The following is a 19,364-nucleotide window of genomic DNA, read 5'->3' on the forward strand; positions in this document are numbered from 1 at the left end:
CTCTACACTTGTGATGACATGCTTGACAAGATGGAGTTCTTACTCACCTCTAGGTTGACACAAGACTGTGTCGAGAGCCTTTTCAGCTTGGTAAGATATAGAATTCCTGTACCAACAGCTAGATAATTTAAATATGCTTTAAAACTGATCACTGTGGCAGAGTATCTCAAACCGACCAAAACTTCCAACTACGTAGAAAATGAACGAGAGTACTTCGGAGATTTATTGCCATCTACCATAGAAGTACCAACTGCAGAGCCTCAGCTCATAAATATACTGCTGGTTACATGTGAGGAAATCAGATCAGCGGAAGAGTCACTAGATTACCTAGCTGACTATTGTCTACAGAGTTTGCTAAAGTTGAAGCAAGTATGTGAAAGTTGTTGCACTGGCCCATCTAACACATCCAGTATTCCACACTGCAGGTCAGGTTAAAAAACTTTAAAGAAGGTGCTTTGTGTGAAGTTTCTGGTGACACATTTGCTCTATTAAAAAAGGGAGAGTCAGTCGTGAGAAACTTTGAACCTCATCTTAAAAATAAACACGTTGTTAGACACGTTGTTGGTTCTAAATGCATGGAGAATATTGATATGCCATGTGAACTGCCAACTTGTCATCCTATATTACAGAAACTAGTGAAAAAGTTTGTGAATGTTAGAATTCATATTTTATGTAAAAAACACCCCTCCATCTCACAGTCAGTACAGCTAGGTACCAAACGAATGGCCTTGCGAACACTAGCTCAGAATATTCATTAAGCGTTGCTGAAATTTGATGCTTTCTGTATTTTTACTGAACTAAGGCTTGGTGGCTAGTATATTATGTATATATGTTATAAACATGTATAGGTCAGCCATAGCACACAAAATACTACTCTGGCATAGCTTGCAATAGTACTAGTACAGCTTAGCTCCTTTGACTGTTTATTCAAAATTAATAATTTTTATTTTAACATTACTATGAAGGGTTTTCTATGTGGTATAATATGCTCTTTGTGTATTCAGTTTTTATAATGTAAAGTACTTCAATTTTTATGTTGTACTACATACTTCTTGCACTTTTAGTTACAATCATTGTAACATCATTGTCCATTGATTGTTCATTAATTTGAATAAAACAAGCCTGTTTATAATTTTTATAACTACTAAGAACAAAAAATTGGCAATTGATGGTATTATAAATATAATTATCATTATGAATACAATAAATTGTTTGTTTGGTAAGTAAACACAATTTAGCTAAGACGCTCTAGCACATATAATAGGAGTTATTTACTATGAAGAAGTAAATAACTTTTAAATATGGAGTTGCCACTTCTATCACTGCAGTGTGAGTTAGAGCAAAACCTGAACTTTTTGTGGTATACTTGTCAGTGCTCTAAGGCTACACAAAGTTCACTAAACGGGTGGGATCTTCATTTTCCAAACATTGTCAAAACATAGATCGACAAAATTAAACTACAAAGTTTTACATGTCCAGGTAATGTTTTACAACTCCCATGTAATGCAGGAGTAACTTTCTTCAACTGCCCGTGTAATAGAGAGTTGCTTTGGCAATGAAATGTGCACGGAACTTGCTAGTCTCCAAACCAACAGTCTGCTCCCACTATTTTTAGGTCTAATTGGTTACCGTATTAGACAGTATTTGAAAGAGAACAGGATTCCCTACAAGATGACGCGTATAATTTTATAATTTAAGAGAAGATAACCTTGTTAAAGCTTAAGTCAAAGCGCAAGTTTTACCCAAGTTGGCATATAGCTCAAATTATGACAGGTTTTGCATCTGAAACCAAGTTCTAGTTTGGTGTATGTTTTGATATCTGTGTAACAATTTTAGGTGCTGCTGAACTGCATGAATCTGGACCTCTCTATCCTTCATCTGGTGATAGTTGTAACACTAATTCACTTGAGAAATGTATCCTAGCTCCTTTGTTTTAATCATTTTATTATACAGGTATATGATTAATTTGAAAACAATTCGCACATGTGATGATTAGATAATTATTGACATTAATATAAACATTTTGTTTTTATGTTCCTTCAGCGATTTAATATATCAGCCTTTTTATTGTCAGGTTTACATATGACACCTGTCACAACAAAACCAGCAATGTCAGGTTTACATATGACACCTGTCACAACAAAACCAGCAATGTCAGGCAAATTTCACTTTTGCATTGTCTGTAATTTTACAAATCATGTCTACTGGTTATTTTTGGTTTCATTCGGTCTTGATAGCTGAGCTGCAGTAAACAATATATTAAAAAGGGAAAACTGCAGTTAAAGTGGCAAATTAAAAATATTGACAGAAATTATTGTTAAAATTTACGTTTTCCATAGCAACGTCTATCCTATTTCATACTACATATGAAAACTTTATATCCACTTGCTCAGCAGAAGTTAGGCTTTTAGAGAGTGGACTACACCTTTTTCATCTCACATCATAGCTATCATAAATATAGCCGATGCAAGAATAGTTCAAAATATTTAAATTTTTGCGCACAGCTTTTTTGTGTGAAAAAGTCAAGTTATGGAGGGAGTTTCTAGAACGATGTAAAATTTGGTAGTAAAGGTTAGCTAATTTATAACTGACAATGAAGATCAATGTCATTGTGTATTGTTAGCCATTTTATGCTGACAATACACAACGACCTTGACCTTCATAAAAACTTTCAGTAAACAAATCATAATGCAGAACATAACAAAATGAAGATAAATAGTTCAGGAAATAACATAAAAAAATATATGTTAAACAGAAATACTAATAAAGCCGACATAGTGAGCTAGATATGAAGAATAATAAGGATATTGTCATTTATTTCCCTATTTCTTACATGAACTAGCACCCAGAGGACCAGTGACCACATGTGATTGCTATTCATAAAATACATTGTAAAAAATTCTTAAATAAAGCAATAAATGCATCTGAAGATTAAAACATGTGGTTAAATACCCGGCATTGCGCAGGCAATAAAAAAGTTTTTGCACAGCAAATTTACTTTTACTCAACATATCTACCATTTTAACTTTTAAACGAAGGTGTTTGTTATTTCAGTCTACTCTATTTTTTCTGTGCACTGTGTCTATTTATGTGCAATTCATACCGTACCTGCTTCAGTGCCTACTACAGCTCTGTACCGATAGAAATAGTCTTGCTACCCATATATGTACATGTAGTGAGTACTGCCCATGTATGTGAGTTGAGCATTTTTCTTCTGGCAAATAATTCTAGCATAATGCTAGATGAAGCGTTAAGCGTGAAGCCATGAATGATTGGCATGTGGGTTGAGTATGTGCACAAATTATTTCATAGTATAGACAGTTGGACAATGTAGTGGATAAATGCCTGTCTGCGAAACTGGAGGTTCAAAGTTCAAATCCGGTGACATGTGGGATTTTCATTCCTACAACGTTGTCACTAAACTGGACACACGGACTGACCAACAAATGACAAACAATGAAATTTATATATAGATTTAATTATTGGAACATTGGAAATCTATAAAAATATATACATATATTACAGACTGTACAATTATATACATAAATCATACACGCTTGTACACATAGATAAATTACTAAATGAAATAAATAGTGTAAAGAGTAAAAAAGTTAAATATTGCATACAAATGATTGACTGAGTAGTCACAATAAAATGTCAATTACAGGTAAGAGATAAGAATGTTTATAAAAAGGAGAATGAAAAGGAGAATGAAAGACAAGAACGACCACCTGCATATACTGAGAGAAGGAGACTTGAGGATCAAGGAAACATGCCTGTATTCATATTAAGCATGATTGGTTGATGGCAAATGCTACATATTTGATAAAGACAGAATATGAGAGAAATTCAGCTTTTTTTTATAAAAACACATTGATGCGTTTGCTTGTCAAAACCAGGTTTCAGCTGAAGATAGAAGACGATTAAGTTAAGGAAGACTTTTGCTGGCATCTCCCTAAAAGTTATTGATCTTCCCAAGATATTGGTCAGAAAGAGAGGCAGCGAGAATACGATCATTGTGAAGCTGAGTCTTCTTGTAGAGCACAGGACAATCGAATGAGATACACGGAACCCTCTGATCGGGAACTTTAGCACAGCAGCGACACATCTATAATACACACTAGATCATGTGGTACACTTCAACTAGACTACCTGAAAAGATATGTAGTACACTTTAGGTGTAGTTCCCATATTGAATGCGAGACCCTGGCGGTAATCTTGTGCAGCAAAACACTTGCGACGCTAGGCTCGGTGGCTTCTGGTCACATAAAACTGTGTCGCAGTTTATCACATAAATTGACTTTTCGCCATGCCGTTTCGAAAGTGCTGACCTTCACTTGTACAATGCACTTCGAGAATGTTTTGTCTGTGGCCCCTCGCGAATGTTGAACCGCGCTGAACTCTTGTGTTGACCTCCGGTGACTACTGGCAGTACTCGGCACGTATGATCCCATTTCACCGCCGATAGCCCTGCGATACTGCCACCGATGCTTACAGCGTATATGGAAACTAGGCTTAAACTAACCTATCTAAATGGATATGTAGTACACTTGAACCAACTTTTCCAAAACTGTATGCAATAAACCCCGTTGTGCGATACTGAACTGCTAAACAAACGGAGGGACTATACAAGGAATACCTACTGAACTGGTATATATAGAACAATACCAGAAAAGCTGCTACACACACAAACCTGGAGGATAGCAAGTTCCAAGCTATGCTGCCTGCTGACAATGCTGTTCAAAGCTATAACTGTATTACAAGCATCTTTTGTTAGACAGTCGTAACAGACTTTAGCTTGCTGGCCACCTTGACATAAGTGACAACTAGTTGACTGGAAATACTGAGTCAGCGTGCTCTAAAAAAGTGGTAATGCAATGATATGGTGACAACACTACTGGAGCACAATTGAACAGGATTACAATGTGATATTGATGACACTACCGGAGCACAGTTGAACATGATTACAATGTGATATTGATGACACTACCAGAGCACAGTTGAACAGGATTACAATGTGATATTGATGACACTACCAGAGCACAGTTGAACAGGATTACAATGTGATATTGATGACACTACCGGAGCACAGTTGAACAGGATTACAATGTGATATTGATGACACTACCAGAGCACAGTTGAACAGGATTACAATGTGATATTGATGACACTACCAGAGCACAGTTGAACAGGATTACAATGTGATATTGATGACACTATCAGAGCACAGTTGAACAGGATTACAATGTGATATTGATGACACTACCAGAGCACAGTTGAACAGGAATACAATGTGATATTGATGACACGACCAGAGCACAGTTGAACAGGATTACAATGTGATATTGATGACACTACCAGAGCACAGTTGAACAGGATTACAATGTGATATTGATGACACTATCAGAGCACAGTTGAACAGGAATACAATGTGATATTGATGACACTACCAGAGCACAGTTGAACAGGACTACAATGTGATATTGATGACACGACCAGAGCACAGTTGAACAGGATTACAATGTGATATTGATGACACTACCAGAGCACAGTTGAACAGGATTACAATGTGATATTGATGACACTACCAGAGCACAGTTGAACAGGATTACAATGTGATATTGATAACACCATCAGAGCACAGTTGAACAGGATTACAATGTGATATTGATGACACTACCAGAGCACAGTTGAACAGGATTACAATGTGATATTGATGACACTACCAGAGCACAGTTGAACAGGATTACAATGTGATATTGATGACACGACCAGAGCACAGTTGAACAGGATTACAATGTGATATTGATGACACTACCGGAGCACAGTTGAACAGGATTACAATGTGATATTGATGACACTACCAGAGCACAGTTGAACAGGATTACAATGTGATATTGATGACACTACCAGAGCACAGTTGAACAGGATTACAATGTGATATTGATGACACTATCAGAGCACAGTTGAACAGGATTACAATGTGATATTGATGACACTACCGGAGCACAGTTGAACAGAATTACAATGTGATATTGATGACACTACCAGAGCACAGTTGAACAGGAATACAAGGTGATATTGATGACACTACCAGGACACAGCTACAGCTGTATGCAGTGATCCTATGAAATGGTGATAATATTACCTGAGTACAGCTATAAACATGCTGTACATGCAAATGAAAATATGTTGAAGGAAGAAAAGAAGCGTAAGCGTGGCCAACCTTAACGCTGCTTGAAGTGCTCACAGTTCCTATCTTGTGTGATTTAGGTAGTTCCTCAAACCAACTTTGCACATTGACTCCAAGCAAGGAAAACGCTCTGTAAACCAAGTATGTATATAATATGTTTCAGACATGTTCACTGCCTTAGACAATATTGTCATCAGTGTGATCATCTGACTAAAATCATGTGTTTTAAATGACAGCAGTGTGATAGCGGTGAATTTGAGTTTATGTTATGATTGATTATAGTGTGTTTGGATAGTAATTGCTTGATTGCAGATTGATTGTATGGTTTTCGCCACTGTTATCAGCGAGACTGGCTAAGTGTTATGACTAACATCTATTTACAACATCTGATCCAGAAGTTGCCAAAGTGGAGTTGTATTACACCTGTATAGTTGCACGAAAGAAAAACCAATCGCAGCGTTCGCTAGCAATCATTTCATGAGTGTTGTCAGAAAATTTCAGATTATTATGACAAAGCTTTGTCACATGAGCCCACGTTATGTCAAGGTCTGTCAGTTGCTTTTAGAGAGTTTTTAACAAACTTATCGAAATGTCTAATCTATTGAAACAGCATATTTGCATTAAATTTTATGTGAAATCAGGGAAAACTAGTACTCAGACAATTGAAATGTTACACATTGCTGTTGGAGATGCTGCTCTAAAGAGTACACAAGTCATCATGGCAGAAGAGGTGGGACAAATGCATCGGTAGCCAAGGGAAGAACTTTGAAGGAAATTATCTAGATAGGCAAATTGAAGCAACACATTTTGAGTTGTAGCTTCATTCTTGAAACTTGTATATCTGACCTCGAACTTGACTGATGCTGTGGTTGATAGCAGAACGATTGGCTAATGCTCCAACTGATAATGTGGTGATTGGTTATGCTCTTATTGATAGTGGTGATTGACATGCGTTTTGAGTGACAATGGGGTAATTGATAGGTGTTACGACTGACAGCGATGTGATTGACAGGTGTTCCAACTGACAGCAATGTGATTGACAGGTGTTCCAACTGACAGCAGTAAGATTATTTAATGTTCTGACTGACAGCAATGTGATTGACAGGTGTTCCAACTGACAGCAATGTGATTGACAGGTGTTCCAACTGACAGCAATGTGATTGAAAAAGGTGTTCCAACTGACAGCAATGTGATTGACAGGTGTTCCAACTGACAGCAATGTGATTGAAAAAGGTGTTCCAACCGACAGCAATGTGATTGACAGGTGTTCCAACTGACAGCAATGTGATTGACAGGTGTTCCAACTGACAGCAATGTGATTGGCAAGTGTTCTGACTGACATCAATGTGATTGACAGGTGTTCCAACTGACAGCAATGTGATTGAAAAAGGTGTTCCAACTGACAGCAATGTGATTGACAGGTGTTCCAACTGACAGCAATGTGATTGAAAAAGGTGTTCCAACTGACAGCAATGTGATTGACAGGTGTTCCAACTGACAGCAATGTGATTGACAGGTGTTCCAACTGACAGCAATGTGATTGGCAGGTGTTCTGACTGACAGCAATGTGATTGGCAGGTGTTCTGACTGACATCAATGTGATTGGCAGGTGTTCTGACTGACAACAGTGTGATTGGCAGGTGCTCTTACTAATAGCCATGTGGCAAACGAATGTTGACTGGGTAAGTAGTGATTTTCCAGTATTATGAAAAATAACAGCGGGCTTGTCTAGAATAGTGTCTGTAAATATTAAAAATGGTCAGCAATGATTTTGAATACAAAAGCCTTAGATTTCACCAAAGAAATGGGAGCACCAAACGTAATTTGATGTTATTCAAAAGGGCGATGCAAGATTATTTTCCTCAAACAAAATAAAATGGCCAACAAGATGCTAGTGCTATCACGAGTCCAGTGCTTGTACAAATACCTGAACATCTGCCCGCTTTTTGGCACTAATACACTATTAGTGTGGAAGTACACTTCAAACTTGAGAATTTAGTGTAAAAATTGATTTTTTATATCTTGCAGGGTTGGTAACAAAGTTCAGATACTTTCTCTGCGGCTTCAGGACAGAGATGCAACCTCGATCTCTGATTTGAAAAATAGTTATATATTATGCTGACTCTCCTACACGTAACTTAAAAGAGATATATACGCCAAATGATACAGATTACGGTTATAGACATAACACTCCTATGCTTTAACAGGTTTACCAGCTTGCCTGGCAGACCAAATAGAAACAGTGATTGCTAGAATCATAATATTTTTGTAAGATTACATATTTTGTTGTCCCAAAATTATTTGTTACTGCAAAAATGTTGCGATAGCAAAACACATCCCATCACTTACAACTTTGGCAACAAGGCATGTCCCATGACTTGTAACTATGGCAACAAAGCATGTTCCATGACTTGTAACTATGGCAACAAAGAACTAGAACCAATTTTCTCAAAAAGCAACCACAGTAAACAGGTTAACTGTGGTTTCTTTACCAGAGTAGAGAAATCTGCATTATGTAACTAATATTCGCAGTTCATGAACAGTGAAAAAACAACTATCTGTCTGCATGAACTACCACGAAGGTGTTTGCTGTACTTGCAATTGTTTTCACTTCCATCAATTGCTAAGGACGAAGGTGTTTGCTGTACTTGCAATTGTTTTCACTTCCATCAATTGCTAAGGTTACCAGCGATATAAAGATAAAACTAGTCAAAGAGAAATTATGCCTCATGTACTCACCGGTGAAGAGGGGGTAAGATAACTCTCGTCACATAATACAGAGTATTTAGTTTCAGTTGCGCATTAGCTAAAACCTCGTGAGGCTCTCGAACGAGATTATAGAGAGGGGTACCAGGGGCGCCACAAACTATGACATAAGGAACCCGATCGCCTGTCAATGGCTCACTCCATCTATCTAGAGCGAGTCGCTTCCTATCAATATACGTACGATATATTCATGACAAGTTTAACGCTTTCAATGCTTATGATGTTATTAAAGAGCTCATATTTTGCCACCAAACTACTAGCCAATGAATGTCCCTACTAGATTCAGACATGAAAGGATAAAAAGGCAAAACGTGAGAAAATGGTAAAACTAGAAGGGTTACAACGATGTGCTAAAATCGAAGCGCTAATATCGTTGCTAAGAATTGCTGCTAAGCAAATGAGCTTTTCAACACAGCTCAACGGTTCATAAATATTCCAATTCAACTGTTCCTAATGATTGACAATCAGCGAGTCTTTGGGTATTGTAAACTAGAGAGGCTTTGGACACTGTAAACTACAGAGACTTTGGGCACTGTAAACTAGAGAAACTTTGGACACTGTAAACTAGAGAGACTTTGGGCACTGTAAACTAGAGAGACTTTGGGCACTATAAACTAGAGAGACTTTGGGCACTGTAAACTAGAGAAGCTTTGGGCACTGTAAACTAGACAAGCTTTGAACACTGTAAACTAGAGAGACTTTGGGCGCTGTAAACAAGAGAGGCTTTGGACACTGTAAACTAGAGAGACTTTGGGCACTGTAAACTAGAGAGACTTTGGGCACTATAAACTAGAGAGACTTTGGGCACTGCAAACTAGAGAAGCTTTGGGCACTGTAAACTAGACAAGCTTTGAACACTGTAAACTAGAAAGACTTTGGGCGCTGTAAACAAGAGAGGCTTTGGGCACTGTAAACTAGAGAGACTTTGGGCACTGTAAACTAGAGAGACTTTGGGCACTGTAAACTAGAGAGACTTTGGACACTGTAAACAAGAGAGGTTTAGGACACTGTAAACTAGAGAGACTTTGGGCACTGTAAACTAGAAAGACTTTGGGCACTGTAAACTAGAGAGACTTTGGACACTGTAAACTAGAGAGACTTTGGGCACTGTAAACAAGAGACTTTGGGCACTGTAAACTAGAGAGACTTTGGACACTGTAAACAAGAGAGTTTTAGGACACTGTAAACTAGAGAAGCTTTGGACACTGTAAACTAGAGAGACTTTGGACACTGTAAACTAGAGAGACTTTGGGCACTATAAACAAGAGAGACTTTGGGCACTGTAAACAAGAGAGTTTTAGGACACTGTAAATTAGAGAGACTTTAAATCATACATCTAATGAGCAGTAATGAAAGACCCGTTGCTGTTTACTTATGTAATCGATCACTGCAAATTATATTTATCAAAATGCGGGACTGAATCTTTGGCATCTTACCTGCAAGGAAAAATACATTTCATTTTCATGTGTGCAAGGAGTAAGCATAGCGGAGCTAAAACCTTGGACAAATCGAACAGGGATATTCAGTCTGCCAGTTTTCAATACCGATGTCAAATCGCAAGTAAGCTTCTCTAAGTTAAGTACCAAATATACTGAAAAGATTGAATGAATATCTTTGGTCAGCTTTTTGGGCGATTTTACCCAAAAGGGCCATAATTGGGACATTTCTAAGTGTTTTTAGCCGACAGTAATGCATGCTAATGAAGTTATAGATTTACCTACATGTGTATGGTAGAACTGATCAGAGAAACATGTTTCACAACATTATTATGGTAAGTATGGTGGGAGAGTCGGCCTAGTTATCCGGTCACCTGAAAAATTCTGACACTGCCTTTTTCATTTTGCTAACTTTCATCACGGTTATGTTTGATCTCTAATGGATTCACAAACACAGGTTTGCAAATCCAGTGTTTGTTAGGTTAAACTTTTTTCAATTTTCCTGCTACTCTACCGCAAAACATGCTGGTGGTACTGCTGCACGAGTAGAGACCTGACATCTACCAACTAGGTGGCTAAACCTCTGTGGAACCATGTCTTCTACTCAATTGCTGGGATATTATATATTTTATGTTCGAATCGAACAATGTAAGCTGATTTCAAAATTAGACGCAATGGCACAACCAACTGCTTATTACACACAGTGAAATTGACAGGCAAGAATGAGAAAACAAGAAACTTGAAGAATGTTGAGCAATGAACTAGCGACGAACACTGACCTACCGATGAGCCCTGACCTAGTGATGAGCACTGACCTAGCGATTAACACTGACCTAGCGATAAGCAGAGATGGAACCTTGGCTGTAGCCTTATAGCCTCTCTCACCCCGATACTCCCTCGCAAATATGAAGTCCTGCAATTTGGCAGTGCCCTCAAGTACTTTTGCCAGCTGCTTTTGAACGTAGAGCTTTACCTGGCTGAGGTCCCTTGATGCAAAAAGAGTTATGAGGGACTTCTCTAAAATCTGTCAAAAATATAACATGGAATACACAAGGCATACCTAATACTATATAACATGGAATACACAAGGCATACCTAACACTAATACTTATATATTGTATATATTACTAATGCTATTACTTGTATATTGTATATATAGCAATTTTTTCTACTTCTTTACTTCGACTATTGCAGCCTCGCTGTATCATGGGTTTGTCAGCCTCGCTGTATCATGGGTTTGTCAACCTCGCTCTATCATGGGTTTGTCAGCCTCGCTGTATCACGGGCTTGTCAGCCTCGCTGTATCACGGGTTTGTCGACCTCCCTTTATCACGGGTTTGTCAACCTCGCTGTATCACGGGTTTGCCAGTCTCGCTGTATCACGAGTTTGTGAGCCTCGCTTTATCACGGGTTTGTCAGCCTCGCCGTATCACGGGTTTGTCAGCCTCGATGTATCACGGGTTTGTCAACCTCGCTGTATCATGGGTTTGTCAGCCTCGCTGTATCATGGGTTTGTCAGCCTCGCTGTATCATGGGTTTGCCAGCCTCGCTGTATCACGGGTTTGTCAGCCTCGCTGCATCACGGGTTTGTCAGCCTCGCTGCATCATGGGTTTGTCAGCCTAGCTCTATCGTGGGTTTGTAAGCCTCGCTCTATCCTGGGTTTGTAAGCCTAGCTCTATCCGGGGTTTGTCAGCCTCGCTGTATCATGGGTTTGTAAGCCTCGCTGTATCATGGGTTTTTCAGCCTCGCTCTATCCTGGGTTTGTCAGCCTCGCTGTATCTTGGATTTGTCAGCTTCGCTCTATCATGGTTTTTTTGTTACACTTATGATACAACTCATGTTTAAAATCCATAGTTGATTTTTGTCTTGAAATGATTAAATTGAAGAGGCCATCTCTCCACCAGCAATAGCCTTCACTAAGATATGTACAACAATACACGATCAGTGTCGCTGCTACAGCATGAATACAAAGCGCACAGCCTACTGATATGATAGCCACCTAACAACGACCTAGTTGATGACAGCGATAAAAATAAAATCTCTCACAGGAATAGCTCGAGACCACTTTCAACTATTGAATGCAATTTGACCATCCTCCCTTCTTGATCTCGTGCACAAGAATAGCTTGAGACCACTTTCAACTATTGAATGCAATTTGACCATCCTCCCTTCTTAATCTAGTGCACAGGAATAGCTTGAGACCACTTTCAACTATTGAATGCAATTTGACCATCCTCCCTTCTTGATCTCGTGCACAGGAATAGCTCGAGACCACTTTCAACTATTGAATGCAATTTGACCATCCTCTCTTCTTGATCTAGTGAGAGTGAATCGCTGATAAGAGCTTTCCATTACGTTGCTCTCATAACATCGATTAGGTCAGGAAGAGTTAGCATTGACTTTGCCTCTGTGAATCCCATCCCAGCCATGCTTCACATTCTAATTCTTGTTAATCTCTCATGTATTTCAGTAATGTATATACAATGTACTATACTAGTATCCAGCATGAACAAGGGCATCTACTTACAAGTATACAAATGAAGCATGAACAAGGACATCTAATTACAAGTATAGGGATTGCGAAGGTTTAGAAAACGGTTACAGTTTTCTGAAGTGTCAAAATAATGGCTCATATTTTAAAAAAGTCGTGTTTATTTTGAAGAAATTCCAAATTTTGTGGATTAGTCCGGAACATAATTCTCACAAAGTACACAGGACTCCTGCATATATTATTCCCCTATATATTATATACAGTTTCCGCTATTTCCTACTATTACCTTCAAATAAAGTAAACTTCAAACCAAGTGATAAGGAGGAGCTTATGAAAGGTGATTACATTTATATTGTAGCTCCGTAACTCCGTAATCAGCAGCTATTATTGAAAAGACACACATGTACATGTAGTCTATAGGACCCATATTTCTCTACTGCAGCTGAATGATAAAATGATAACTCAAAAAAAGAAGGAATTTTTGAGAGATTTTGGGTTAGGGAATAAGCTTCTTTCTTTGTCAAAGATTTGAAGATCACATTAAACATTGCAAATGAGCAACACCAGCGGTTTTGATGACACAAGAATCATAACCGCCAGCGTAAAGATCGGCATTCTCTGTGTGAGCAATGCGAATGGTGGGCATATAAATGCATGAAATAAAATGGTGTCTTATTGAACGTCTAACCATTGTTTGGTTAGAAATGATGAGCATAAGTACTCCTCTCTGATGAGTCAGTATTTGAAACCATGAGCCATTCGCTGACAGAAATGAATATAACTTTTGTACCAAGATACGTATGGTCGGGTTTTATTATTATAGAAACTGTAGAAAGAGAACCGCACTGAATACCAAGTGCTTGGTTACTGGCTAATGTACAGACAAAATATGAAGTGGTAATTCTAAACAGACATGTTAAGTGGTTATTTACGGCACAGAACATCTACAGTACAGAATATCGCAGAAAATCAGACAGACACAGCAATGAGTGTCTGTCTCGCTAGCTTACTACAGACACTGCAGTAAATATTAAGTAATATTCCTGTCAGTCAACCGATATGGTAATATTGTAGAAGATAAAAGTGGAGTTACCTTAGATACAGCCGGGACTGATACCATAACCTTGTACAGGATGAAGGTGGAGTTACCTTAGATACAGCTGGGACTGATATCATAACCTTGTACAGGATAAAGTTGGAGTTACCTTAGATACAGCTGGGACTGAATCCCTTCTCACAGTCTCTATCCCTTTAGCATCAAAGACAGGCTCTTTCTGATCAGCCGTTTCATACATGTAACCAGCATACCTCTTTTTCGTCTGTAGAACGCAGCCCATGTACACCTACAAAACCGCATATTGCTAAGCCTAAGACAAACAGTTATCCTTTAGAACCTAATCAGAATTTTCCAACAATAAATTACAAACCATAGTTTTGGAAGTATATCATGATACAGCAGGGTCAATTTTATCCAAAAAAGCACACTTTTAGGGAGACCTATGCTGAAAGTGAGGTTCCTTCTATAAGCTTTCCCAAGTAAAGTAATAGCCGGCAAAGTAGAAGGCATCTAGTAGATGTAACTCACTGATAAAAGGCATCTAGTAGATTAAACTCCCTAATAAGAAGGCATCTAGTAGATTTAACTCCCTGATAAGAAGCATCTAGTAGATGTAACTCTCTGATAAGAAGCATCTAGTAGATGTAACTCCCTGATAAGAAGCATCTAGTAGATGTAACTCCCTGATAAGAAGCATCTAGTAGATGTAACTCTCTGATAAAAACCATGTAGTAGATTTAACTCCCTGATAAAAAACGCATCTAGTAGATGTAACTCTCTAATAAAAAAAGCATCTAGTAGATTTAACTCCCTGATAAGAAGACATCTAGTAGATTTAACTCCCTGATAAAAAAGCATCTAGTAGATGTAACTCTCTGATAAAAAGCATGTAGTAGATTTAACTCCCTGATAAAAAACGCATCTAGTAGATGTAACTCCCTGATAAAAAAAGCATCTAGTAGATGTAACTCTCTGATAAAAAGCATCTAGTAGATGTAACTCCCTGATAAAAAGCATGTAGTAGATTTAACTCCCTGATAAAAAAAAGCATGTAGTAGATTTAACTCTCTGATAAAAAGCATTTAGTAGATTTAACTCCCTGATAAAAAACTCATCTAGTAGATGTAACTCCCTGATAAAAAGCATCTAGTAGATGTAACTCCCTGATAAGAAGCATCTAGTAGATTTAACTCTCTGATAAAAAGCATGTAGTAGATTTAATTCCCTGATAAAAAACGCATCTAGTAGATGTAACTCTCTGATAAAAAGCATCTAGTAGATGTAACTCCCTGATAAAAAGCATTTAGTAGATTTAACTCCCTGATAAGAAGCATCTAGTAGATTAAACTCCCTAATAAGAAGGCATCTAGTAGATTTAACTCCCTGATAAAAAGCATCTAGTAGATGTAACTCTCTGATAAAAAGCATTTAGTAGATTTAACTCCCTGATAAGAAGCATCTAGTAGATTTAACTCTCTGATAAAAAGCATGTAGTAGATTTAATTCCCTGATAAAAAACGCATCTAGTAGATGTAACTCTCTGATAAAAAGCATCTAGTAGATGTAACTCCCTGATAAAAAGCATGTAGTAGATTTAATTCCCTGATAAAAAACGCATCTAGTAGATGTAACTCTCTGATAAAAAAAGCATCTAGTAGATTTAACTCCTTGATAAGAAGACATCTAGTAGATTTAACTCTCTGATAAAAAAAGCATCTAGTAGATGTAACTCTCTGATAAAAAGCATGTAGTAGATTTAACTCCCTGATAAAAAACGCATCTAGTAGATGTAACTCTCTGATAAGAAGCATCTAGTAGATGTAACTCTCTGATAAAAAGCATTTAGTAGATTTAACTCCCTGATAAGAAGCATCTAGTAGATTAAACTCCCTAATAAGAAGGCATCTAGTAGATTTAACTCCCTGATAAAAAGCATCTAGTAGATGTAACTCTCTGATAAAAAGCATTTAGTAGATTTAACTCCCTGATAAAAAACGCATCTAGTAGATGTAACTCTCTGATAAAAAGCATCTAGTAGATGTAACTCCCTGATAAAAAGCATTTAGTAGATTTAACTCCCTGATAAGAAGCATCTAGTAGATTTAACTCTCTGATAAAAAGCATGTAGTAGATTTAATTCCCTGATAAAAAAAGCATCTAGTAGATGTAACTCTCTGATAAAAAGCATCTAGTAGATGTAACTCCCTGATAAAAAGCATGTAGTAGATTTAACTCCCTGATAAAAAAAAGCATGTAGTAGATTTAACTCTCTGATAAAAAGCATTTAGTAGATTTAACTCCCTGATAAAAAACTCATCTAGTAGATGTAACTCCCTGATAAAAAGCATCTAGTAGATGTAACTCCCTGATAAGAAGCATCTAGTAGATTTAACTCTCTGATAAAAAGCATGTAGTAGATTTAACTCCCTGATAAAAAACGCATCTAGTAGATATAACTCCCTGATAAAAAACGCATCTAGTAGATGTAACTCCCTGATAAAAAAAGCATCTAGTAGATGTAACTCTCTGATAAAAAAAGCATCTAGTAGATTTAACTCCTTGATAAGAAGACATCTAGTAGATTTAACTCCCTGATAAAAAAAGCATCTAGTAGATTTAACTCTCTGATAAAAAGCATGTAGTAGATTTAATTCCCTGATAAAAAACGCATCTAGTAGATGTAACTCTCTGATAAAAAGCATCTAGTAGATTTAACTCCTTGATAAGAAGACATCTAGTAGATTTAACTCCCTGATAAGAAGCATCTAGTAGATGTAACTCTCTGATAAAAAGCATCTAGTAGATGTAACTCCCTGATAAAAAGCATGTAGTAGATTTAATTCCCTGATAAAAAACGCATCTAGTAGATGTAACTCTCTGATAAAAAAAGCATCTAGTAGATGTAACTCTCTGATAAAAAGCATCTAGTAGATTTAACTCCCTGATAAAAAGACATCTAGTAGATTTAACTCTCTGATAAAAAGCATCTAGTAGATTTAACTCTCTGATAAAAAAAGCATCTAGTAGATGTAACTCTCTGATAAAAAGCATGTAGTAGATTTAACTCTCTGATAAAAAAAGCATCTAGTAGATTTAACTCCCTGATAAAAAAAAGCATCTAGCAGATTTAACTCCTTGATAAGAAGACATCTAGTAGATTTAACACCCTGATAAAAAGGCTAGTAATTTAATAGCAGTAATAAAATGAACAGCCTGAATCATCAGCTTTTTAAAATAGTAAAGCAATTGACAGAACAAACTACTCTTTTCCAGAAGACAGGCTGATTCACGTTGGTAATTCATGTGTCAACTGTAGAGCACGTATCCGCAACAGAACATACAATGACTGGTTAGGTTCTAAAGCAGAGCACCCGATCATTGGCTAGAGAAAAACAACTCATGAGAAAAGATTATGTGATTGGCACGTGTACCTTCTCAAGCTTGAGCTTCACTGGCTTGGGATTGTCAGCGGTGACGGCATCTCGTATTTCCTCGCCTATCTTAAAGGCAGTAGCGAGAGAACGGCCTGGCACCAGTACAAAAAGGCTAGAAACAGAGAAACATATTTTCTGTGCAAATATGACTAACGCAGACATAGGAATAGATATTGCTAGAAGGAAAAAACCAAAAGACTAACCTGTCTGTATCCCCGTAAACAACTCTGCAGTTCCAACGCTCAGACTCATTCACAAGCTTGATGGCTCTCTCAAGCGTTTCACGTGCTTTCCGTATGATGCTGTCCCCAACCTGACAGTGAGGAAAACACAGAAAATAAAACGATCCATCTAAACATCATTGATGCCGAGAAAGAGAATGAGCCAATCTAACTACACATCATTGCTGCCGAGAAAGAGAATGAAATAATCTAACTACACATCATTGCTGCCGAGAAAGAGAATGAAATAATCTGTCTAAACATCATTGCTGCCGAAAAAGAGCCAATCTAACTACACATCATTGATGCCGAGAAAGAGATAATCTGTCTAAACATCATTGCTGCCGAGAAAGAGAATGAGCCAATCTAACTACACATCATTGATGCCGAGAAAGAGAATGAGATAATCTAACTACACATCATTGCTGCCGAGAAGGAGAATGAGGCAATCTAATTAAACATCATTGCTGCCGAGAAAGAGAATGAGATAATCTAACTACACATCATTGCTGCCGAGAAAGAGAATGAAATAATCTAACTACACATCATTGCTGCCGAGAAAGAGAATGAAATAATCTAACTACACATCATTGCTGCCGAGAAAGAGAATGAAATAATCTAACTACACATCATTGCTGCCGAGAAAGAGAATGAGATAATCTGTCTAAACATCATTGCTGCCGAAAAAGAGCCAATCTAACTACACATCATTGATGCCGAGAAAGAGATAATCTGTCTAAACATCATTGCTGCCGAGAAAGAGAATGAGCCAATCTAACTACACATCATTGCTGCCGAGAAGGAGAATGAGGCAATCTAATTAAACATCATTGCTGCCGAGAAAGAGAATGAGATAATCTAACTACACATCATTGCTGCCGACAAGGAGAATGTGGCAATCTAACTAAACATCATTGCTGACGAGAAAAAGACAATCTAACTAAACATCATTGCTGCCAAGAGAATGAGATAATCTAATTAAACATCATTGATGCCGAGAAAGAGAATCTATCTAAACATCATTGCTGCCGAGAAAGAGAATGAGCCAATCTAACTACAAACCATTGCTGCTGAGAAGGAGAATAAGGCAATCTAATTAAACATCATTGCTGCCGAGAAAGAGAATGAGATAATCTAACTACACATCATTGCTGCCAAAAAGGAGAATGTGGCAATCTAACTAAATATCATTGCTGCCGAGAAAGAGACAATCTAACTAAATATCATTGCTGCCGAGAAAGAGACAATCTAACTAAACATCATTGCTGCCGAGAAAGAGACAATCTAACTAAACATCATTGCTGCCGAGAAAGAGACAATCTAACTAAACATCATTGCTGACGAGAAAGAGACAATCTAACTAAACATCATTGCTGCCGAGAAAGAGATAATCTAACTAAACATCATTGCTGCCGAGAAAGAGATAATCTAACTAAACATCATTGCTGCCGAGAAAGAGACTACCTTTATAACTATTATTAACAAAAATTGTTCATTACATGAAGATTTAAAACTGCCGGAAGACTTGAAATATACCTCGACGCAAGGCATTCTGCCAGAGAAGTTTGCTGCTGTGTAACCAAAGGTAACATTGGCAATGAGCTTGAGACCGAGTTGGCGAGCATGCAACAGCTTGTGAAGGCCCTGATCAGACTTATATCTCGCCATGCACCGCTTGACCATCAACCTTGTTTCCAGTATCTCTTCCACCATCCTGTGAAATGGCCAGAGAGATCAAGCATCTTTACACTAATAACTGCCAATT

The 19,364-nt window shown here is 37.6% G+C and overlaps 1 protein-coding gene across 1 annotated transcript in view; it reads right to left on the reverse strand.

The window, feature by feature from the left end:
• Window positions 1–3,479: 3,479 nt before the first annotated feature.
• Window positions 3,480–19,364, reverse strand: part of LOC137403707 (DNA polymerase zeta catalytic subunit-like) — a 30,432-nt gene continuing 14,547 nt past the window's right edge. The window contains exons 10-18 of the mRNA XM_068089718.1: window positions 19,136–19,313; window positions 17,582–17,691; window positions 17,376–17,490; window positions 14,093–14,230; window positions 11,229–11,419; window positions 8,933–9,124; window positions 6,227–6,323; window positions 4,694–4,858; window positions 3,480–4,108 (exon numbers count right to left, since the gene is read on the reverse strand). Coding sequence (XP_067945819.1) covers window positions 3,956–4,108; window positions 4,694–4,858; window positions 6,227–6,323; window positions 8,933–9,124; window positions 11,229–11,419; window positions 14,093–14,230; window positions 17,376–17,490; window positions 17,582–17,691; window positions 19,136–19,313 — 1,339 coding nt within the window. The 3' untranslated portion in view covers window positions 3,480–3,955. The remainder of the gene's footprint in view (window positions 4,109–4,693; window positions 4,859–6,226; window positions 6,324–8,932; window positions 9,125–11,228; window positions 11,420–14,092; window positions 14,231–17,375; window positions 17,491–17,581; window positions 17,692–19,135; window positions 19,314–19,364) is intronic.

The sequence above is a fragment of the Watersipora subatra genome, chromosome 9 (assembly GCF_963576615.1).
Source record: "Watersipora subatra chromosome 9, tzWatSuba1.1, whole genome shotgun sequence".
In the NCBI taxonomy this organism is placed as follows: domain Eukaryota; kingdom Metazoa; phylum Bryozoa; class Gymnolaemata; order Cheilostomatida; family Watersiporidae; genus Watersipora; species Watersipora subatra.